The sequence below is a fragment of the Copadichromis virginalis genome, linkage group LG7, assembly GCF_057382275.1.
Source record: "Copadichromis virginalis isolate Kocher_CV1m ecotype Utaka linkage group LG7, C_Virginalis_male_GT1.1, whole genome shotgun sequence".
In the NCBI taxonomy this organism is placed as follows: Eukaryota; Metazoa; Chordata; class Actinopteri; order Cichliformes; family Cichlidae; genus Copadichromis; species Copadichromis virginalis.
The window spans coordinates 39,437,503-39,461,122 of NC_140624.1; the positions used below are offsets into that span (position 1 = coordinate 39,437,503).

At 39.0% G+C, this 23,620-nt stretch overlaps 2 protein-coding genes across 4 annotated transcripts in view; one reads left to right on the forward strand and one right to left on the reverse strand.

Annotated features, from left to right (window-relative positions):
• The first annotated feature begins 2,507 nt into the window (after positions 1 to 2,507).
• LOC146705598 (uncharacterized) lies at positions 2,508 to 5,147 on the forward strand. Its single transcript, XM_085465208.1, has 4 exons — positions 2,508 to 2,908; positions 3,730 to 3,876; positions 4,285 to 4,459; positions 4,604 to 5,147. Exons 2-4 carry the CDS (start codon positions 3,822 to 3,824, stop codon positions 4,752 to 4,754), a joined length of 381 nt encoding a protein of 126 aa, XP_085321334.1. The 5' UTR covers positions 2,508 to 2,908; positions 3,730 to 3,821; the 3' UTR covers positions 4,755 to 5,147.
• A 7,804-nt stretch (positions 5,148 to 12,951) lies between these two features.
• galt (galactose-1-phosphate uridylyltransferase) overlaps positions 12,952 to 23,620 on the reverse strand; it is a 96,681-nt gene continuing 86,012 nt past the window's right edge. The window contains exons 10-11 of one of the 3 annotated variants that reach the window (XM_085463330.1): positions 13,722 to 13,876; positions 12,952 to 13,301 (exon numbers count right to left, since the gene is read on the reverse strand). In XM_085463330.1, the coding sequence (XP_085319456.1) occupies positions 13,251 to 13,301; positions 13,722 to 13,876 (206 nt within the window). In that variant the 3' untranslated portion in view covers positions 12,952 to 13,250. The other 2 variants (XM_085463332.1, XM_085463331.1) reach the window with 2 other exon arrangements.

A 23,620-nucleotide genomic window follows, 5' to 3' on the forward strand; every position in this document is an offset into this window, starting at 1 on the left:
ATACTATTAAGATGTGAAAATGTTAACTATTATACATTATTAGTGTCAGAATTTAGCTTAAATAATTATCTGCTAGCATGCAGAAGGTTGGTGTAACAGAAAAGGATGCAAGACATGAGATGGAGGCAGATGATCCACTGTGGCGACCCCTAAATGGAGAAGCTGAAAGGAAGAAAAAAAAAGCTGAAAGCATGAAAAGAACTGGCAATTTACAACAATGGTAAAATGTTATTGTAAAAGTGTGTGTGCGTGCATCTTTGTGGCAGCATTGGATGTTTCTAATGCTGCAGCTGTGTTGATGCTTTGTTCGGAGGCGAATGCACAGGCATACACAGTCCCCAAGGTCTGCCACTCTGTCCTGTACTAATCACTGATGTCTATTCACCCTCTTTGTTGCTGTAGTTCCCTTTCTGTCCTTCTTCCTGCTCTTCCTTCTCTGTTCTCCTAATTTTCTTTTTAGTTTCCGTCCCTTTGTTCTTCTGTCTGTTCTCCTCCACATTCTCTGGCATATAAAGCTTCACCTTGTTGTAATTGCCTGCTCTGTTTTCTCTGTTTGGGGGGGGGGCTCACATATGGACCATCTTTCAAACAGCCTCTAAATAAAGTACACAAAGTTGTATCTGTTTCTTCTTCATACTATACTATACTAAGTATAATATTTACTATATATTAAGATATATAAATCTCTTACATTTTAAATAAATGTCCTTCATACCTGCAGGTAGATCAGTTATTGCATTACTTTCATTTTTTTTTTTTCTTAAATACACTCAAAAAACAATCAGAATTAGTCCTGTAAAGCTTTTAGATGAAATATACTTGCCTCTCCTCCAATTAGTGTCACCCTGTACTGGTGTTGGTCTGTCTAGACAGAAAACAACAATTATTTGATTTTAATGCAAGTCACACGAGAATTTGACATTTAATGCTGTTGTATAAAGCAGAAATAGGTAGTTCTATTAAAATCAGTAATTGGCGACATAATGTCACACATTCTGAATTTGACTGGGATCACTGGAATATCAAAATACCGGCAATAAACAGGGGTGTTAAATTGTTTCAGGGTGAATCTTCTTCACTTTTTCACTTCACAAGACCATCATACTTCATCTCTCTATCTTGTACATCTCTGATAAGTTATGAAAAATAATAACATTAGGAAGGTATCAAGGTGAAGATCACCATGTGCACAGATGTGTTTTTCTCTCTAACACCATCTGTGGCTGTGTGAAAATACTGTGTTGACATTATTCAGCAGGTCAAATGTTTGCCTAATATCCCAGTGACAATTTCACATAGTGAAGGCTAGATGTTAGGTGGAAACATGCTTCACTACACTTCAAAGATTAAAGTGTGAGCAACATAGAGACACAGGACAGCCCATCCTCCTACAATGTAAGAAGGTCAGATCTTTTCACAAACTTTCCAGAGCTGATAGTGAGAACTGATTTGTATTTAGGAAGTAAATCAGCCCCCTAGAGAGGCTTAAATTAGATTTCAGTAACTCGCTTTGGTAATAAAACAAACTCTACAAGACAATAAACGAGACAATAAACAACATGGAGTGGCCAGTGAGATAACATCCACAAACTGTAGCAGCAGTGGGCAACACAGGTCAACAAGTATTTGTTTAACAGTGCTTGAAACACCAGGATAAAATACTTAGTTTGTTTTGTTTTCTTGTAGCTCAGAGGCACAGAGGCGGATACAAGAAGTCATACAGCGTTCAATATTTCCTATCTTGATTTAACTAGAGCTCAGGTTATTACTTGCAGCCTCTCAGTGTGTTTGTGTTTCATTATCTACTAAAGTAACTTTTTTGTAGGATCTGATGTTGGAGGAGGCATATCTGCCTCCTCTTTAGATCTAACCAACCCTCCATTGCCCACCTCCTACCCCCCTAGTGGTATATGTTTTTGCCATATCTCACAGGTGTTTGTTTGTTTTTTTTGTTTTATCTATCGTTCCAGTTTTATTTATCACTTCGTCGATCAATTTGTTCTTAATAATGCCACATTGTTTTTTCTGCTTCATGTTTTGGGGTCCCTAGAGATGGTCAGAAACACTGTTAACCTTTGCTGTATTTTTCACAGTAAAATACCACAAAATGCCCAGTAACTAACCTGAAAACATTTCTACAGTTAATTACTGTAATTTGCTTTGCATTATGGGTATATTAAGGTTATTTACATTTACTTACTGTATTTTTTAAAATTGCGGTAGTAGTTATACCTACCGTTAACACATTAGCAGTAGTGCTACTGTATTATGTGATTTGAATGGTTCATCATACTGTTTGTGTATTTTTACTCTTTCAGTGGTTGGTTGCAATAGTGCATTACATTTTAACTCTTTCACTGCCAACCATTTCCAGATTTTCCTCCAACCTATGCCATTTGTCAGTATGATACCAGTGAAAGTATTATGGTTTTGACTTTTTAGGGGACTTGCCTGTGTGTAAGGTTCAAGAATTCTGATCATCTAATCTGCTGCATGTAGTTGTATGCACATGCACAGCTGCTGCAAGTGTGTGCTTGCCACTGCGTTGCCAAAGGCGAACTTCAGTCAGTGGAGAATATTGTAATAATTTGGCGGAGGCTTCTCAGTCGAGCAGTAACTGAATTGCTCATTTACTGAACGTGCAACATGTACAGAACTCTTCTGGGAACTACTCAACCCAACTTAGTGAAACACACACTGAATGCTTGCTGGCCCCGCCCACCCAACCACCTCTACCAACCACCACTCCATATCCTGACTGACATGACCTGTGATCCAGTGATTGGCAGGAGAGGAAAGACAGGCCAACTTTGTTAACTCTTCGTTACGATATGCTCGAGAGGACAAAAGATTTTGCACCTGTTATTGTTGGACCTCTGTGTGGAAACTGTAAACGGGACGTCATAAGGTAATGCAAAGGACTCTCCTACCTAACATACTCGTTTATTAATTCTTAAGAGCATATATATTTTTTGTGTGTGTGGGAGGGAGGGGGGGGGGGGGCTTAAAATCGGTGTTAGCTTGGTCGGAATAGCACATTAGCTGAATTATTCTGGAAAAAATAGGTTGTGTGTGTTTTTTTTCTTTTCTTATTTAAATATATATTTAGATATATATTTTCCACGGGGAGGGGCGAAGAACACAGGCGCAACGACAGTCTTTGTCTTTTTCCCGCCGACTGTGGTGCATTGTCCTCCTGCGCTTCTGTTCTATGACTATTGAGAAGCTAGCCACGCTAACAGTGGGACATTTAGCTTCAGCTAAAGCAGCAGGTAAAAATACACATTTAATGAGAATAAAGAAAGACAACTTTTTTTTTGGAAATTTTGAGACTGCTAAAACAATCTTATCCAGTTTTGAGCTTGCTCATGTAGGTTAGCCTGCTTTATTGAATTTTGTGTGAGCTGCAGTACACAACATTAAAAAGTTAATATAACATTAGGTTGGTGGCGTGAGGAACTCCAACCTAAGTTTAATATTTATTATTTTTTTAGGTGGGAAGGGGAGCATGTTTTTTTTCCTTTAATACAACGTCTTCCAGGGTCTTTTTCATAGGAAAACCGTGCAACGTCTGTGTTAGGTTGGTCAAAAGAGCAATTAGTTGAATTATTCTTGAAAAGATGGGTTGTGTGTTTTTTTTCTTTTATTTACTTATGTAAATATATTTTTCAAGGGTTAAATAAATGCAAAATTAAATTAACAATTGTCTCTCTGTCTTTTCCCGCCCAGTGTGGTGCATTGCTGTCCTCCTGCCCTTGCTGGCTGCGCTGACAGTGTGATGTAGCCTCAGTGTTTGTGTTTTAAAGGCTTTTTCCACCAAGATGTCTGTTGAGAGAGAGATGACCTTACCTATCACACCAAGGGTAATAGCGCTTGGTAAGTAAATAGTTTCAATCCTCTTGTAATATTTTTGTAAAAAATCTATGTAATTATTGTGGTATTTGTACCCACAACAACTTACTTAACAGGGGTTTGTCTGTTTTATATTGTATAAAAATAGAATACACACAGTTTGCTGCTGTTTCTCTTATTATTTATTATACACAATGACCAACAGGAAAAAACAGCCTAACATTTCAGCACAGGCCAAAATGCCAAAACATTAGGCAGTTTTTTCCTGTAATTGATCATAATTTTCATTACATAATAAATAATAAGAGAAACAGCAGCAAACTGTGTGGATTCTATTTTTTTACAGTGTGAGGCCTGCTATCCAGCATTCTTGTGGAAACCTTATTTGTAAGGGTGAGCACATTGTCTTATTGGACTCTTGTCTGTTTTTAGGGAATAATTTCATGTCTGCAAGCCGCTGGATGATCAGTTTGGAGGGCAAGGTATTTTATGAGCCTGAGCAGATGCATGACTTTGCCAGCACCCTTGCTGTCTTCTTTGCGTCATACTACGTTTTCAACCTTGAGTATCAGGAGTCAGCGTCCCTCACACTGGAGATGATACAGAGGTAAATACTTTACACCATTAAAGCTTACACCATTTAAGAATGAAATATATGTGATAGCTTGACTACAGTTGCAGAAACATATAGGTGATTGCTGTAATGTATGTTTTAATTTTGAAATTAAAGCAGCCTTTTTTCCGTTAAAAGGTTCTTTGTGAGGATCAATCCAGACATGGAAACAAAATGCCCTGCAAAACTTGGTACAAGCTGCAAGACAGGTCGTGTCGTAAAGAGGAAGGTTACAAGCATCAGCCCTTGGATCACCACCTTCCTCCAGCGGCTCTCTGAGTTTGAATGAGTTTTTTGAGTTTTATTCAGTTGAAAAATGTTTTTCTTGTTAAAAAAATATCAACAATAAATGTTGGTTTAATTCACTATTCTGAGACTACTTTATTGAATTATATTGTTTTTTGTAAATGTTCTTATATTGAATATGAATGTTAATATTATTTTATATGCTGTAAAACACAATTACAGTCTAAACAAATTATACTGTACACAATTACAGTGTTATACCATAAACCACATTTGCAGTACAGTGATACTATAAAACTTAATCACGGTAAGTCTTTCTAACTGTAAACCACGTTTACAGTAAAGCTGTTATACTGTAATATATGTTTACAGTAAAGTGGTTGAACTGTAAAACATCACAACAGTAAAGATACTGTAGATCAGTAATTACAGTAACTTACTGGCAATAGTGTTGCCAGTAAGTTGCTGTAAAAATACAATAAAATGTCTAACAGTGAAGTCTGTGTACATTAGTCCTTATTCTACCCACATATTTAAAGTGAGTGTAAAGATTTAGGAATATAGTAGTGGATTAATCCAGTTAATCTTGCAAACACACAAATGAACTTTATAATCCAACACCCATCTCTATGGCTTTATGAAGTGGAGTTAAGGGAGACTGGGTCTGTGCTGAGCTGCAGCAGCTAATATTCAGTTTCTGAAATCCATCTGCTTGTTAATTCTCATGGCAGCTATGAAACTCCTCCAGAGCCAAGTGGGGCTATTGATCGTATCTGTTTCTCTTGTCAATGTTAAAATAAAAAAACCAACAATAACACAAACAGCTGCTTAGTCAGCTCTCATACAGATGAATTATCTATGTGTGTGGGAGGAAAGGACAAAGGCAAGTATAAAGAAAAGGAGGATAAAAGGATGAAGGTGATGATCAAGGAAAATGAAAGAAAGAAAGTGAAAAGTCTAAAGTTAGGGAAGAAAAAGCAAAACTAACTGGAAAGAGAACAAATGAGACTTGTGACTTTTATAACACCACCCACAATAACCTTTAATAATAAGGCTATAGTATATCGTTGACATCCATCCATCCATTTCGTTCCACTTATCAAATTCAGGGTCCAAGGGGGTACTAGAGCCTATCCCAGATGCCAGTGGGCGAGAGGCAGAGTACTCCTAGATCCTTGACGCAACTGTTGTTGTGATTATTTGGTGCTATATAAATTAAACTTAATTGAACTGAACAGGCCACCAGTCTATTACAAAGCTAACACTGTGGAAGGAAGCCGGAGCACCCAGAGAGAACCCATGCAGACGCGACGTGAACATGCAAACTCCAGCCAGAAGTGCTCAGGAGTGGACTCTGGACTTTCTTCCTATGAGGCAACAGTGCTAATGTTGCCCCGTATTGTGGTCATATATTAAAAAAAATCAATATATGAATAAGTAAAATAAAAATTAAAACGTTATGTAACACCTTTAGATTCAGCCTAAAAAGTAATTAATGGTGTTTTCCAGTAGTTTACTATTGTGAATGCAACCAAAGGCTGAATCATCATCAGTTTGTAGCATAAAATGCAAAGTAACTGGGTGCAGGTAGCTCACCAAATGCCAAAAAAGCTAATGCAGAGCCTGTAATTGGAATCTTCTCCAAGGCCTCTTGGTGTATCTTCTTCTTCCCTGTTTTCCTATCTTCTCTCCACTGTCCAATAAAGCTAAAAAATAAAGTGCAAGTGCACTCACTGGTTACTTTATTAGGTGCAACTGTTCAAGTGCTTGTTAATTCATATATATAATCAGCCAAATGGCCATATTTAGGCATATAGACAGGGGAAAGCTAAAGTTTAAACCAAACAAGAAAGGTGATGTAACCCACTAAACACTGGATGTCGGATAGACGTGCAGATCAGACCGTTGGGTCCGCTGGTCCACGACCAATTCTGTATATCTATACAATGTCTATACAATTTGGACTGCCCAAAATTACTTCGTGCAATGGAAAGTCCTTTTGAATGTGGCATGGTTGTTAAGGGGGTTTGTCTGAGTACTTCAGACACTTTTGATCATTTGGGATTTTCCTACACAGTCAGTCAGAGCCAGTTTTCTGGGGAAAATAACACCTTGTTGAGGTCAGAGGAGAATGGACAGATTGCTGATAGGAAGGCTACAGCAACTTAAATAACCTCTTGTTACAAGCAAGAATGTGGAAGAGCATCTCTGAATGCACAACATGTCAAACCTTTAAGCAGATGGGCTGCAGTCTGTGAAGGTTCTCAGTCATCCAGGTAGTCTAAGGCAGCGGTCTCCAACCCCCGGGCCACGGACCGGTACCGGGTGTGAAATGTATGGTTTTCAGGGTTTTTAGCGTTATTTTGTTATCGTTTTTATCGTTAACTCAGTTTTCCTCTGTCTTTTCACGTGTGTTATGAATAAATCGTATTTTTTTCTGTACCGGTACTAGTTTTATTTTGTTGTATTTATCCACGACACCTTAAAAGCCGGTCCGTGAAAATGTTGTCAGGCATCAACCGGTCCGTGGCGCAAAAAAAGTTGGGGACCGCTGGTCTAAGGAGTCAAAGGAGCTTGGATTGGAAAGAAAAACGTCTGGACTTCTTTAAGTTGCTTGAAGACGTTTCACCTCTCATCTGAGAAACTTCTTCAGTTCTAGGGTCAAATGGTGGAGTGCCCTCCCAAGAGGGCCATGGACCCCCTAATGATCCTCTACCTAATCAGACGAGCCAAGGTGTTAAAATGGGTGTAGGTCACAATCAGCCAAAGCCCCACCCTATCATGTGATTTCCTGAGGTTGGGCTACAGCAGCAGAAGACCACACTGGGTATCATCCAGAGTTATAACAACATTTTTCCATTCAAAAAGTCTCAGATCTAATCTGAGATAAGCAGCTGTGATCTCGCTACGTGCTTCCAAACCAGCATTTCATCTCGGAGAAAGCTATCCAAGAGAAGTAAAGCAAGTGTGTAAGTTCATCTCTGAATGTTCGTAAAGCATTTCCACATTAAGCTTAACAACCAATATATGGAGCGACTGCTTCTTCTCTCTCCCTCCCTCTCCTGTTGCTACTTCAATCATGAAACTGATCAACGATCAGCTGATTGACTTTTCTGTCACAACTCCCGTCTCTCTTGTTTGTTTATTTTATTTATTTATGTACTTTTGTACACTGATTCTGCTGCATCTTTTCAAAGCAGTGTTTTCATTGTCACACTAAAAACTCCCTGCATGCTGTAGAAGCCATCACTTTTTGTTCATTTTCATTATGGCAGCTCTGCATGGCTCCGGGACCCAACTGTGAAAGTTTTCAGCTCTGTTCGAATTCTGTTGCTGGTCTGATCTATGTATTTATTTCATTTAGTTAATCGTTTATTTATTTATTCATTTCTGTATTTTTAAGACCTCTAAGGCAGAGATAAGTCACTGTATGTCTGAAAAACTTTGACAGAGCAGAATTAGCTAGAATTATTAATTCAGAATTAATATTAAGAAACTTAAATGAGATGGACACACAACAGTCTTTCTGTTGTGATCTTTCCCATGTTTCTTTTCATCATATTTATTCAAATAGCATTTTTTTTAACACTGCAAATCTTAGGCAATAAATAAAGAAGAACTGCATGGGTTTAGGAACCGTGAGAGTTCTCAGCTTTGTTGTTGACCTGATTTAAAATTAAGCTTTAAGGAACAATAAATAAATAAATAAAGGTGAAAATACAATGAAAAATGTAATTATAAGAAATTCCTTTTCAGTTAACAGACATGTCCCTTATGTCTTGACTTTCCTTTATCTAAAACAAAAGCTTCTCGGTAGTGCAGTAAGGGCGACCTTTTAATACATCTGTAATACAGAAATATGCACAACAAAAGACTCAACAAAGTGATGAAAAGCATGAAAAAGAGGATCCATATTTATCCAAGGTGCCCAAGTTTGACCACTTTCCCAGCTTTGTCAAAACTGCTAAAACCAAAGTCCATTTTATCTTTGAGAGATTTATCTTTTATTCTTGTAGTTTATGGGCGCAAAAGACTACCACGTTTTATCATTTGTCTCCTCTGGCACTGCAGGAGCTTTAAAAAAGGATAACTAACAAGTGTCACTGGTGTTAATTCTCAAAATTAATTTGCACGGTCAGTCAGAAACGCCACAAGCTGCTGCTGCTGCCACAAGCCGCAAGAATAAAAAGCTGTGCAAAGGCATCAACAAATAATTTCCACATGACTTAAGTTCAACTCATACAACTACCAGTGAATCAAAAAACAGTGTAGACCCCCCCTCCCTCCCATCAGTGGTGATACATACTGTAGTACTATCATTTTGGTTTAATAACCTTTACATTGTACTCCTTGAGCTCCACAACCCAGCTGAGACCATGTTAGCAACAAGCATCCCACAGGAACGTAGAAACTGCTTGCAGAAACATCACTCCAAATGAATCCCAGTGTTTGCTGGTCATGCAGGAAACTGTTTGTTATAATGAAAGCACATTTATAAGGCAATAATATGTCAGAGCTGTGCTGAGCTAAGTGCAAAGGAAACACAGCTGATGTGGTCAGGCACAGATGAGTGGGAGGGTGACATGTCAGAGCCCCATAAAAGAAAAAAAGGGACTCAGACTATAAAATGGAACAAATTGCAGGAACATCCTGCAATATAACAAAATCAAATTCAATAGCCAATAAAAATGAACAACCTTATGTAACAATAAATTGAAATTGTGATTTTTTTTTAGGCTGCGGCCTGTGGGAAGTGAATTTTTAGTTTTATTTTTTCAAAATCTAATTAAGTGACTCTGCGGTGTCCTCAGAAACTGTTGCCACAACCTCCTCCTCATCCTTCATATGTTTTGTGTGTGTGTGCTCTCCTCCTTACCTTTCTATCCCCCTGCATCCCCTTCTTCTGTTTCATCTCAGGATCTACAGCACCCAGTGAGGTGACAGATTAGCAGGTGAGAGACCTGCTCACGCTGCCCTCTAATTGGAGTCTGCTGAGCTGTTAGCGATGTCTGGATTTATTTCACTCTCTCTGGTCAGCCAGCAGATGAGTGGGGAGTGGGCTCCAAATTCTTCAATAAAATCTTTTGAAATAAACTCTTTTGCCAACCTGAATTTGCATCCTAAATTGACTGGTGCTTTAGCCAAAGGAAAGCGGGATCACATTAGAATGCCAAATATGATAGCTGGATCTGTTCACGAGCTCTTTTTGTTGGACTATCAACCTGTGACCAGTTGCACACACATTTTTTATTTCCATGAGATGAATTTTGTTGAGTTGGTGACCCCTTTAGTGCTAACGGCTTGACATTTTTGTAATTTTCCTAAAAATCTGGTAAAGACATGCACCCGACTGACTGCAAGCATCACAAACTTGACATGCATGTGACGAATAAAGAACCTTGAACCTTAAACCAAATCAACACAGTTCTGTGTAAACTATGAATGCCGTTTCACTGTATTCTACTGGGAAGTCATGCACATCTTCCTGATATCACATCCGGTCTTTTAATCAATAATTATTTTGCCTACTGCTTAATTTTTTAAAAACACACAAAATTGTTGATACAACAGGGCCATGCAAATTACAGCCTACTAACCAGATTTCGTTTGGCATCAATAGCTAGCACTGGGAGAACAATTCTCTACCAGAACGCCTGCAAAAGACAAGCGACAACAATTTGGCACAGAAGCCAACCTATCCTCTTTCCTCTGCCAGTAAGGAGATTCACAAGGGTAAGACACAAACACAGACTCCTCTTTGTGTGTGGAGATAGAAAATATATATTGTCAACAAACACACACACACACTCAAAGAGTCTCAAAGGAGTGATGAAAGAGATGAGAAGGGGATCCATGGTGAGCCTGGAGGACTGGATAAATATTGACCTGAATGAATGAGGCCTGTCACAGTACATAAAAAGGGTTATACACTCACACACAAGCTCACCAGCAACCATGACTCCAAAGAACCTCTCTGTTTATAAACTACACCTACATCTCTACTGCTCAACCATAAAATTTAAGAAAACCTGGAATCGACATTAATATTTATAGAAAAACTGAAGCTGAGGTTGAGTGGAAGCAGTACAAATAATGAAAGTGATGTGTGTCTGTAGCTGATATTGCTTATTTGACATTGCGTGTGCAAATATAGCCAATGTTTTTGTGCATGCCTGAAATCCACTTCTATGCTTGATTGAGGGGGAAGTAGCTGCTGTATGGATGGAAAGAAAAGCTGATGGAAAGATGATTTTATTTTATCTAATTGACACTGACATTGCTGGATTCATGTTTGATGTTTCCTCTTAAATGCAACAGCATATTCCGGCTGCCAGCCTACAGACAAAAATGCTGCACAGTGTGTGGAAAAGGAGATAAGTAACTCATTAACATAACATTAACAGGTTATGATGTCCTTAAAGGTACCACTCTGGTAATGTGTGATGATATTTGCTTTTGCTTCACTCAGCCATGATGAAAACAGTTGCACATCATCAGTTTTTCTTAGCAGCAAGTGACAGGAAGTCAATTGTTGACTGCTGACAAGTGGGGGAAGGAAGGAAAACTGTTTTGAAGCAAGTTTATTTACTCCTGTGTTGATGCTTTAAAGTGTATGTTTGTGTTTCTGTAGCCAAATTTGGATTCCAGCAGGCTTTGAGAACTCTTGGCTAATGTTCCCCTAAATGTTTAGTACAACGTGTGCTCACCTAGGTACATGGTACATTCTAATTAAAGTAAATGAGTTTGAGGAGCTTAAAAAACAAAGGAAAACAGCGATCCACCATGTGTTGCAGTTTGCTGTGCTTCTGCAGGTTTTAAATGTTTGTGCAACTTGTTAAGCAAGTATGACCCCTTTTGTCTTGCTTTGAAAGATTCATTCTGTCAAACCATATTTTTCTTGGATTTTCATGCTGTTACAGTTTCATGCTGTTGGATTTTCATAGTTGCTGTCGAGGAATACAACATGATTGCATGCTAAGTTTTAGTGAAACTGATACATTTGCTAAAGTGACTTTAAACAGATAAAGAATTGTTTTATCTATGATGCTAAATATCTTAATTAAAATATACTGATTTTCCACCACACTAGTTTAATATCTAATCAGTTCTAAGCACCAGATAACACCTAAAAAGATTTACATTTACTAGGGAAAAACAATTATTTAAACTCCTATGAGTACCGGCAATGCTTTCTGACACTGTTGGGTTCAACCTCTTGTGGATTTGCAGGCACAGACAAACTCCGCTTGCTTACTGCATAATGAAGGGGGAACGCGGCATGATCATGAAACAACACTTTCCCCAGAACACAGCATGTGGCAATTTGTGTGGTTTTCTGCTAATTATCAGCTATTTGGCTCTGTTTTAAGGCAACGCTGATTATCCCAATAAAAAGAAACGTGTTTAGGAAGTAAAGATGAGCAAGTCCTGTTGTGACACTGCAGTAATTTTTTAAGAAGCTGAATAATGAATGTCTGCAATGGGAATTATCGTGTGCAGCACTATGGTATGAATACAAATACCCTGCTCTAATGTTCTGTAGCTACACACTGTGCCATTCATTTTTCTCCACAACTGAAAAAGACCTACAGCCCCCATTTTCAATCAATCATTAATAATAAAACGGGATCAAAGAAGGACTTTAGCAAAGTCATACTCACTGTTGATAAATTCTCTAAGGAGAATGGCAATGTTCACTACTGTAAAGGTTTTGGCTACATCAAAACCAGAAAAAGAGACTGGGAAGGTAATGGTTTTTAACTAAAGCCTTGTCAAAGTCTCAGCCTAAACCAAATCACCCCCCTTACTTTTTAAACAACAGTACCATCTACTGTTATCATAGTGAGAGCACACCTCATTTAACATGTGAAGAGTACAGTACTTACTGTTGTGTTTCATTCAGTAGCAGGTAGAACATTTTATTTCACGAGTCCTCTAATAGCTCAATGGAAATTTGTCCCACATCACCACTGACCATAGATTTAGTATCAGAAAAAAGGATAACTTTTCAGTGTTGAATGTTAAGACGTTATGATTTGAAAAAATAAAAATAATAATTATAATGAAAATAAGAGTAGCACAGTCTTAGACCTAGCCCAGTTTTTCAATACTACTAACAAAACACTGTGTTTGGTTATATTGGAAATGCCTTTGTGGCTGAACACTTTCCAAAATAACCAAACAAATGTTTGTAAGTATTTAACAGAAGGGATGTGAGGAAGGGGAGAATACTGTTTGGAGAGGTTTCACACACATTTTATTTAAAGTCCTTTATTACAGTCAGAAATCCAGTACCAAATTTTGTGCATATGTACTGAAAATAGAAAATATTCACATATTCCTTTGATCGGTGCATGTAGAAAAAGCTTTCGGCCCTGTGTCGGAAATGGTACTTAAACATGTAACTCTGAGACGGGGTTTTTGTCTCTTGCAAATGCCTTTTGTTTTTTTTAAATAACAAATCTTTTAAATACACCTCTTCCAACCTTCACACAGTTTGTTACAATTCAGTGCCTTTCTTGCTCTGGTTTTCATGGATCTATCTGGTTTTATAGTGCTCTTCTGGCAGGTTTCTTAGCTTCTCGGCAGCCTAGGGCAACAAACACAAAGTTATTATGCAGTTTGACATAGTTTTTATGCGATTTTATGGAGTTCTATGCATTTTCAAAGCAACAGCATGAATCAGTGGAATCCTGTACTCATCTTTTTTCTTCTTTTGATTTAAAGACATTAGCTTTTTATCTCCAAAATTAATATTTGTAAACATTTGTAAATCAAAAATTAAGGTGTCAGTCCCATATTAGCAGTCACAACTTTGACTTTTAATTGAATATCATTCAGTTTATGATGCTGAGCTTCTCCTTGCAGTAGTTACTCACTATAGGAAGCTTTGAGTAAAAAATAGTTACTATGACATTTGACTGTAGTCTGGATAAGCTCAATGGAGATGAGAAAAATCAAAAGTTCATGTTCTCTGCTCGGTATGAACGCATGTGCATAAATGTATCACCTGTTCAGGGGTGAGATCTCTTTGCTCCTGGGCAAGCATCTCATAACCCACCATAAACTTCTTAACTGTTGCTGAACGCAGCAGAGGTGGGTAGTAGTGAGCATGAAGCTGCCAATGGGAGTTATCTTCTTTTAAATATGGGCCAGTAGGCGCTCCTGGAAAAAAAGAAGACAGAAGAGAATCTTGAGTTGCATTGTGTGAAATGAATGGACCCCGCGCAGCCTCAGGTGGGAGCTCAGCTTTTCAGCTGCTTCTCCACTCCAGACTCAGCTCCCCTCTCGAGCCCCTGCATCACTGAAATAGGGGAAAAACTGATTACAGAGTGGCAGCAGCTGCCCTGCCAACCACAGTGGCACCACCCCTCCACAGCAGCGGAGCCAGAGACCACACCCCTGCTACAGATTGAGACTACAGATTATTCAGAAAGATTAAGGTTGATAATGTTCAACTTTTTCCACAACCCTAGAGACCCGAGACTTTCTATATATGCATACTGATGCTTTCATATTGATAGGTCCACAGATCCTGAAGAACCTTGTGTAGGATCAATCTGAAGAATAAGAATAAAAGCTACAAATGGGAGCTGAGTTTTCAGTGACAATATAATGTTAAACTGTTGGTCTGTTGTGGTGAAATTGTTTATGCTCGTTTCTGTGAGAGCCAGTCTGGTCTAGCAGTGGCATGGAAAATCAAGAAGGCAAATCAAAGTACAAAAAGGATGCCTATGCTAAGCAGCCATGAAAAATATATCTGACATATCACATCAAGGGCTTGGTGGAAGAGTCATGAATGCCTGCTCCTTCATATTTTCATGTTAAGACACCATGTTTCAAGTCTAAGAACTGTAATTTTCAAAGGACAGTATGACACTGCATGTTAAAATACATTCACTGGCCTCTTTGTTATGTACAACTTGTTAGTAGGGGTTGGACCCCCTCCCTTCAGGACTGCCTCTGTGGCACTGATTCCACACGATCCTCAAGTATTTTGGTCCGTTATGTGAATGTCTGAGTCCAGGACGTACCAAAAGTACTGCATTGGTTTCAGATTTGGTGACTGTGGAGGCCATGTGAGTACACTGAACTCATTGTTGTTGTCATAAAAACCAGTAACGATGAGCTTTGTGACATGATGTGTTATTGAAAGCAGTCTATCAACACCAACAGCCTGAACAATTGATACAAGATGGGTGGATCTATGCTTTCATGTTGTTCATACCAAATTCCTAAGACCCTAATATACAAATGGTGCAGCAAAAATCGAGACTCATTTGACCAGTGACCATTTTTCCAATTTCCCACCATCTAATTTAATGAGCCTGTGCAAAATGTAGCATTAGTGTTCTGTTCTTAGCCGACCGGATGAGCAGCCAGTTTGGTCATTTCATTTGGCGTTTTTGTTTAGATATTTTCTCTATTTCATACCATTCTCTGTAACCTCTAGAGATGGTTGTGTGGAAAAATCCCAGGAGATCATGAGTTTCTGAAACAGACCACCAGTGGATCATGTGTACCGTATTATTTATTTCCTCAGTGTGCCTGTGAAACTACGAAACAAATAAATACACAAGCACACTCACAAATTGACAAGAGCACAATCAAGAACACTAAAAGGTAAAAATATGCACAGCCAGCTCACAACAAGCTTAACAATCAGTTAACTAACATGGTAAATTAAAGAATAACCCATGATGTAGTGTAACAGAAACAAAAACTTCCCTCCAACTTGGGCTTTTGTGAGGACATGCTTTCTGATTTAAAGAAAAAAGTGTGCAAATGTGCCTCCTGTTGCTGTTCAGCTGGCTTGAGATCTGGTGACTCACAAAAGCAATAGCCTGTAATTACCATAACTTTCATGATCATTCAATCATTTGCACTCATCATGTTTGTCTGCCATTTAATTCTGCCTTTTGCCTTTAATTTGCTACCATCCGCATATGTAAATTCATAAAACTTGCAGAAAATTCCAAAAACATTTGGGTTATTACATCGAGTCTCTAAATCCCCTAAGTGCCAAGACCAACAATACATACTCACTGATTTATGAGTGAAGCATTTAAATAATTTTTTGTATCTTACTGCAAGCTAATTAAGTGATCAGGGAAGAAAAAAATGCAGTGGCACATATCTTTGCAAAAGAAGTATGAAATATCCCTTGGGACATTGTATTCGCAAGGAAAGCTTCTCCTTTTGAGTGAGTTTCCTGACAACGGGGTCTGATCAGACACAGATACAGATGACAGGAGGGCGACATAAAGAAAACTAATGGATGGGGGAGAAAAAAAAGGAGGAACAAAGAAAAGCCTGAAGCAGTCAGATAAAGAATGAATAGAGACAGATGTTCCTATTAGAAGACAATTACCTAGTTTTAAATCGTCTTTGGGTGTGTTTGCTCTGCTGGCATGCGTTTCAGTATATTACTGGGTGCATTATTTCACAGTTAACAAAGTTACAGATATTCCTGGATATGGGGCCACAAATCAGAACAGTTAGCAGTGTAATTTTCAAAGACAAGCAATAACACTATATATCTGACAGATGTTTTACGACTACCATACATCACTGTTACCCTGCATACTGTGTCTGCCTCAATCTGTGTTCAAGTCCTTTACTCAGCCTGGTAATATTGTCTGTGATGCGCTGCACATCTCTCTGCAAGCCTCCTGAAGGAACAGAAAGGTAGTTTAATATAATGTATTATTTCCCAGGTGAATCAAACAGAATCCACCCAGTCCTCCATCTTTCTGTGTCACCACTCTGACACTAATAAGCCCAGCACTAAATAATAAGAGCTGGCTTCTGCCAAATTAACTAAAATAAAGAAACAGCTATAAAGTGATATACTGTAAGCTATGTGCTGTATATATAGAGTGAGAGGTCAGTGTGTTTAAAGTAAACAAAGTTTAAAGTAAAGTTGTTGCCTACGGGACTAGAAAGCTTGGGGTCAGTGATTTAACTATATGTTTAAAATCATATAATGCTTAAAATAATCCACCAAAGAACTGCACAAACATAAAAAATTGAGGGTAAGGGGGGGGGGGGGGGGGGAAAGTCCAGGTTTAAATTCAATTGAAATGTCATTGATCTGAAATGAGCTGTCTATTTTAAATATGTGTAAACTGAAGCAATTTTGCATAGAACAAAAGTTAAAAGTATGCTGATGTGAATGCCATGTGGAAAAAAGTACAATGCACCATGTTGATAAAGCATTCATAACTCTCTGAAATCTTTCAAGAGATACAAAACATAGCAGGAAACAGGCAGGCATTTAATCCCCTAATTGTCTGCAAGTACAGAATATGTAAATAAAAACCTGGCTATAGGTTTTTGGCTAAGTGCACACTACAAAACCGAACAAAATATGTATTAGCTTAATATTCTAATATTTAAAGGCCTAATTTTGAAATACTGTGTCTTAATTGTTAAACTGAGACAACTCTCCAATGTATCAAAGTCATTCTGTTTGCTAAAAAATAAAGGTGCAGCTACTGAGTCCCTGCTTACAACCTTCAACACATTGCTTTAACTTGACCTGAGTCTTTTAGACTCTAAGAAATGAAACAGACTAGAAGATTAAAGTCAAAACTTAACACAAGATCTGTGGGATCTTTCACCATAGGCAACTTTAGAGTGCTTCAAAGATTTGATATCAAATAAAATAAAAAGAAGAAAGTGATTCGATGACTGTGTCCTCTGGTGCCCTCTGTCCTTTTCACCACACTGCAGTTTGGGTGGGAGTGTTTCATCTCGCCTTTTAAAACTATCTTTCATGTGGGCTGCCTTGTTCCTAGTGACCTCCTTTAGAAAAAAATGATAGCATGACAACTCAGGTGGTAGGTCTTAAAAATACAGGATTTCATTTTCTGAAACTGATCTGTCAAGAGATATTTATGGACCAAAAACTGGCTCTCTGGAACATAACAGATTTCTGAATTCTTTCTTGACTAATCAAAATAATACATTTTAACCTTGTGTTTATTATTTCCAGTCAGATTGCTATCAAACCCTTCCCTGGTCTGAGGATGCTAATGGAAGAAGACACAAGTCACAACAAAAATTTAAAAAATGGGGAATTACAACAGACCAAATAGCAGTAGAGTTGACCTTTAAGCTAAATGATAAATTTAGCATACTGATATGCTCACAAGGACAATGCTAACTTTATAATTTCATGTATTGAGAAAGGAAAACTGATGTCTGACAGGTACTGTGTCTCAGTATTAATTTAATGTGTTACTTGGTTACTTACTAAATGCAAAGACCAGATGAGACTGATGGGAATACAGTAGTTTTGGTCATCATTAATAAAATATTGATTTTGCCTTCTTACATACAGTCAGTGAGCAGTGAGATTTCCTTTCAGTAAAACAACTCACAGGGCACAGGTGCTGCAAGGATTGAACCAACAACCTTTAGCTTATAAAGGATCACTCTGTCCACTCAGCCATGATAGCACTACAGTCCTTTCTGCCATTCATCACCTCATCGCATCACTGCACTCTGCTAACCTCTGCCCCAGCTTGAACACAATGCAAGGACATTTCTGTGGCTTGACTCACAGTATGTAATGTATTTCCTTTACTTTCTAAAGCACAGGTTACTATCAGCCAGTATATTCACGAAGCACCTCTGTAAAAAGCAGAGAACTTTCTGGATAAAGTTTGAAATCTTGCTTTTGTGTACAAGTTGCTTCTTCACCTCAGAAAACTTATTTTGGGCTGATATTTGATATCCAATATAAATTGCAAAAGTGATATTTTTCTACAGTTCCCACAAGTTTATTTGCTTTTTCACTTTGCTGTTCTTTCATTTCCCTTATGAGTTATAAATTACGGGGAGGTACAAGAAAAATGGGCGCAGCATTGAAATACATGACGGCAAATAAACATTTGTTAAACTGAAAATACAAAAGAGCAGCAAAACATTTAGAAGAGCCACCTGCAGCATTTTATAAATATGTAAATTTATTTCATCACAAAGGCAAAACGTGTCTTCAGTTCCATGCCAAACCACTGTCATATATTCAATTCGCAATGACTTGTAACTCAACAACAAATTCAGCTTTCCTCAGAGGATATGACTGCAGCCCTAGATGCACAATTAATCCAAAGAGAACACTTCGACCCATATCCAATTATGGTATGACAGTGTGAACAGCACAAATCCGACATTTTCAAGTCCGATCTGGGTCACTTTCATATGTTGTAGCTGCCGTCATAGGCAACTCTCGCATTTAAGTTCATTTTATTAGATATGTAAGGTTGAAACAATTAGTAGTTGAAATATTAAGAAATAAATCAATAGTAATTCATGTTTTGTTCATTGGATTTATATGTTTAAATGTGTTATTTTTACTAATTGTGCAATTAGATAGGAACCTTTTCTATAGTTCCGTCTGTTGTTGCTAAGAGGGTATTTTTGGCTGGCACACTCAGCAAGCTAATTGAGACGAGCCACGAGGTTTGCACGTCCACAGTAAGATAGTAAATAGTAAGATAAATAAAAGAGTGCCTTTTTTGGACCTCCCCACGATGTAAGGATTAAAGTTTTATTCCCTTTGAGTGAGGCCAATGAGGTAAATGTTTTCTTTTGTTTATTTTCGTTGTATGTAAATATGCTAGTGTTGCGTGATATTCTAGTGCAATTACCGCAGTGTGAGGTGTAATGTGTATTTTATTGATTGTTTTGTTGGAATGTTTCGCCATATATAATGCTTAGGGGCTTTATTAAGACTATTTAGGGCCCGAGCACCGAGAGTGCGAAGGCCCTATTGTATCTGCTCCGTTTCTTATTATTATTATTATTAGGGCCCGAGCACTGAGAGTGCGAAGGCCCTATTGTATCTGCTCCGTTTCTTATTATTATTATTATTATTATTATTATTATTCACCCCAAACAAGGGCCTTTTTGAGGGCCTAAACATGCTCAAAAACTCGTGAAATTTTGCACACATGCCAGGTCTGGTGAAAAATTTTGTATTTTAATGGTTTTACATATGAGCACTGGGAAATGGCTCTAGAGCGCCACCTATGCCTTGTTAAATGCAGCCCTACGACCACATCGTTTGAGCTACATGTATGAAATTTGGCACACATGTGTATCATGCCAAGACGAACAAAAAAGTCTGTGGGCCCATTGACGCAAACCCAACAGGAAGTCCGCCATTTGGAAGAGAAGGTGACATTTTGGCTCTAATTTTGCCATTTCCATGCCTTGTACTTTAACGAACTCCTCCTTGGGATTTGGTCCTATAAGCTTCAAATTTGTGAACACATATGATAAGGCTCCACCCCTGAACATATTTCAACTGCCATATTTGACATGAAGGACAGCGCCACCTAGTGGGAACAGGAAATGTCATGTTTTACACTTTGGGGTACAGTATAGTGATGGGTGACATCTGCAGCCTCAAATTTCTCCAGGAAAGCCTTAAGGAGTTGGTCTTGGGTTACAGTGAAAACTGTGAGTTTTCGCGAAAGGGTGTGACCCCAGCAGCATGGCGAACTTTGATGTCACGCCATGAAGAAAGAAATTAGTATAACTCAATGAAATCCAGTCTGATCAGTACCAGACTTTACAGGCATGATGTCAGACCCGCCCTGAACAGATTGATGTGCCCATTGTCGGAAATACGGACAGCGCCACCTAGTGGCAACAGGAAATGTCATGGCTTTAATTTTGTTGTACTGATTTTCACAGGTTGATCGTGGCCACCTCAAAAGCGGTGAATATCACCATCAGTCCCTCGTGATGCTTCAGTGCAAAAATTGTGACTTTAAACTGAACGGCGCACCCTGGTGGCAACGCTGTTCACCATGAAAGATGAAGTGGCTTTTGAGGGTCTTGGCAAGTTTATAGAGGCTTGAAATTTGGCACACACCTCCAATGTGATGAAGGCTTTGTTGTCATGTGATTTTTTTCATTGAATATCCCAAAATGGCTCCACAGCGCCCCCTACAAAATTTCAAAACCACAGCCCCTGCTCTGTGTTTTATGTATGAATCTGAAATCTGGTAGGCTTATAGGAGATATCACGATGTACAAAAAAGTCTCTTGGAGCAATATCCCAAATCCAACAGGAAGTCAGCCATTTTAAAATTAATGTGCAATTTTGGCAAGATTTTCCCCTCTTTTCAGGCACCGTGCTTTGACGAACTCCTCCAAGGGATTTCATCAGATTGATGCAATCTCCTGTGTGTGGAATCTAAAGACCTTTGTGATGTTAAATTGCGAAGCTTTTTACATTCAGGGAAACGGGGTGGTCATGGCGGCACGTAGAGTTTCAGTCACTTGCCAAAAAGCAGTAATCTGCTGTCACTCAAAAACACAATGTCCAATCTCTCCCAAAGCTCATAGGCGTGATGAGACTCGAGCTCGGAAATGTTTGTTATGCCATTTGTGCATAAGGGTTAGAGCGCCACCTAGTGGAACGACTAACAAATCATGAATGAATGAGTTGAAATGTTAGCTGGTGGTTAAATGCATGAATTCCATCAATGTGACATCAGATCGGAGGTGCTGGTTTTAGGTGTTGGGCGTGGCTCGACGCGCCGGGGGTGCGAGGGCCCTCATAACGCTGCTTGCAGCTTTAATTATTATTATTAGGGCCCGAGCACTGAGAGTGCGAAGGCCCTATTGTATCTGCTCCGTTTCTTATTAGGGCCCGAGCACCGAGAGTGCGAAGGCCCTATTGTATCTGCTCCGTTTCTTATTATTAGGGCCCGAGCACTGACAGTGCGAAGGCCCTATTGTAATTGCTCTGTTTATTATTATTATTATTATTATTATTATTATTATTATTATTCCGGCAAATGAATTGGCCGTTTGAGGGCCTAAACATGCTCGAAAACTCATGAAATTTTGCACACGCGTCAGGTCTGGTGAAAATTTACGTATTTTAATGTTCTTAGACATGGCCAGGGAAAATTAGCTCAGTAGCGCCACCTAGAAAAATGAAAAACGCGAGCCCCCGGTATGGGTATGGCCTACAAGTTTGAAAGTCGGTACACCTATATAACGTTGAGAGTCGAACAAAAAAGTCTATTATAGCAATGTCCTAAACCCAACAGGAAGTCCGCCATTTTGGATTGAAGGTGACATTTTGGGTCTGATTTTACCGTTTCCATGCCTTGTACTTTAACGAACTCCTCCTTGGGATTTGGTCCTATAAACTTCAAATTTGGACAGTGTCAACTACACCCTTGTGCCATGTTAAATTGCGGAGCTTTTGAGTTTTCACAGTAGTATGAGGCCGTGGCGCCATCGCGAATTTTGATGACTCGCCATGAAAATCTTATTGCCTCTCATTCTGTCATACATGTTCCGATCTGGACCAAAGAGCACACATATGATAAGGCTCCACCCCTGAACATATTTCAACTGCCATATTTGACATCAAGGACAGCGCCACCTAGTGGGAACAGGAAATGTCATGTTTTACACTTTGGGGTACAGTATAGTGATGGGTGACATCTGCAGCCTCAAATTTCTCCAGAAAAGCCTTAAGGAGTTGGTCTTGGGTTACAGTGAAAACTGTGACTTTTCGCAAAAGGGTGTGACCCCAGCAGCATGGCGAACTTTGATGTCACGCCATGAAGAAACAAATTAGTATAACTCAATGAAATCCAGTCTGATCAGTACCAGACTTTACAGGCATGATGTCAGACCCGCCCTGAACAGATTGATGTGCCCATTGTCGGAAATACGGACAGCGCCACCTAGTGGCAACAGGAAATGTCATGGCTTTAATTTTGTTGTACTGATTTTCACAGGTTCATCGTGGCCACCTCAAAAGCGGTGAATATCAACATCAGTCCCTCGTGATGCTTCAGTGCGAAAATTGTGACTTTAAACTGAACGGCGCACCCTGGTGGCAACGCGGTTCACCATGAAAGATGAAGTGGCTTTTGAGGGGCTTGGAAAGTTTATAGAGGCTTGAAATTTGGCACACACCTCCAAATGGATGTCGGCTTTGTTGTCATGTGATCATTTTCATTGAATAGCGCGAAATTGCTCCACAGCGCCCCCTACAAAATTTCAAAACATCAGCCCCAGCTCTGTGTTTCATCTATGAGTCTGAAACCTGGTAAGCTTATGGAAAATATCAAGATGTACAAAAAAGTCTCTTGGAGCAATATCCCAAATCCAACAGGAAGTCAGCCATTTTAAAATTAATGTGTAATTTTGGCGGCATTTTCCCCTCTTTTCAGGCTTCATACTTTGACGAACTCCTCCAAGGGATTTCATCATATTGAACCATTCTCCAGTGTGTGGAATCTAAAGACCTTTGTGATGTTAAATTGCGAAGGTTTTTACGTTCAGGGAAACGGGGTGGTCATGGCGGCATGTGGAGTTTCAGTCACTCGCCAAAAAGCAGTAATCTGCTGTCACTCAAAATCAAAATGTCCAATATGTCCCAAAGGTCGCAGGCGTGATGAGACTCGAGCTCGGAAATGTTTGTTATGCCATTTGTCAGTAATGGTTAGAGCGCCACCTAGTGGGACGACTATAATCATGATTGAATGAGATACAATGTTAGCTGGTGGTTCAATGCATGAATTTCATCAATGTGACATCAGATCGGAGGTGCTGGTTGTAGGTGTTGGGCGTAGCTCGACGCGATGGGGTGCGAGGGCCCTCATAACGCTGCTTGCAGCTTTAATTATTATTATTATTATTATTATTATTATTCACCCCAAACAAGGGCCTTTTTGAGGGCCTAAACATGCTCAAAAACTCATGAAATTTTGCACACATGCCAGGTCTGGTGAAAAATTTTGTATTTTAATGGTTTTACATATGAGCACTGGGAAATGGCTCTACAGCGCCACCTATGCCTTGTTAAATGCAGCCCTACGACCACATCGTTTGAGCTACATGTATGAAATTTGGCACACATGT

Excerpts from the sequence above, each read along its gene's own strand:
- LOC146705598 (XM_085465208.1), top strand. The coding sequence starts at position 3,822 with ATGTCTGTTGAGAGAGAGATGACCTTACCTATCACACCAAGGGTAATA. Across the intron at positions 3,877-4,284 it reads ACCAAGGGTAATAGCGCTTG|GGAATAATTTCATGTCTGCA; the intron begins GTAAGTAAATAG and ends GTCTGTTTTTAG. Across the intron at positions 4,460-4,603 it reads ACACTGGAGATGATACAGAG|GTTCTTTGTGAGGATCAATC; the intron begins GTAAATACTTTA and ends TTCCGTTAAAAG.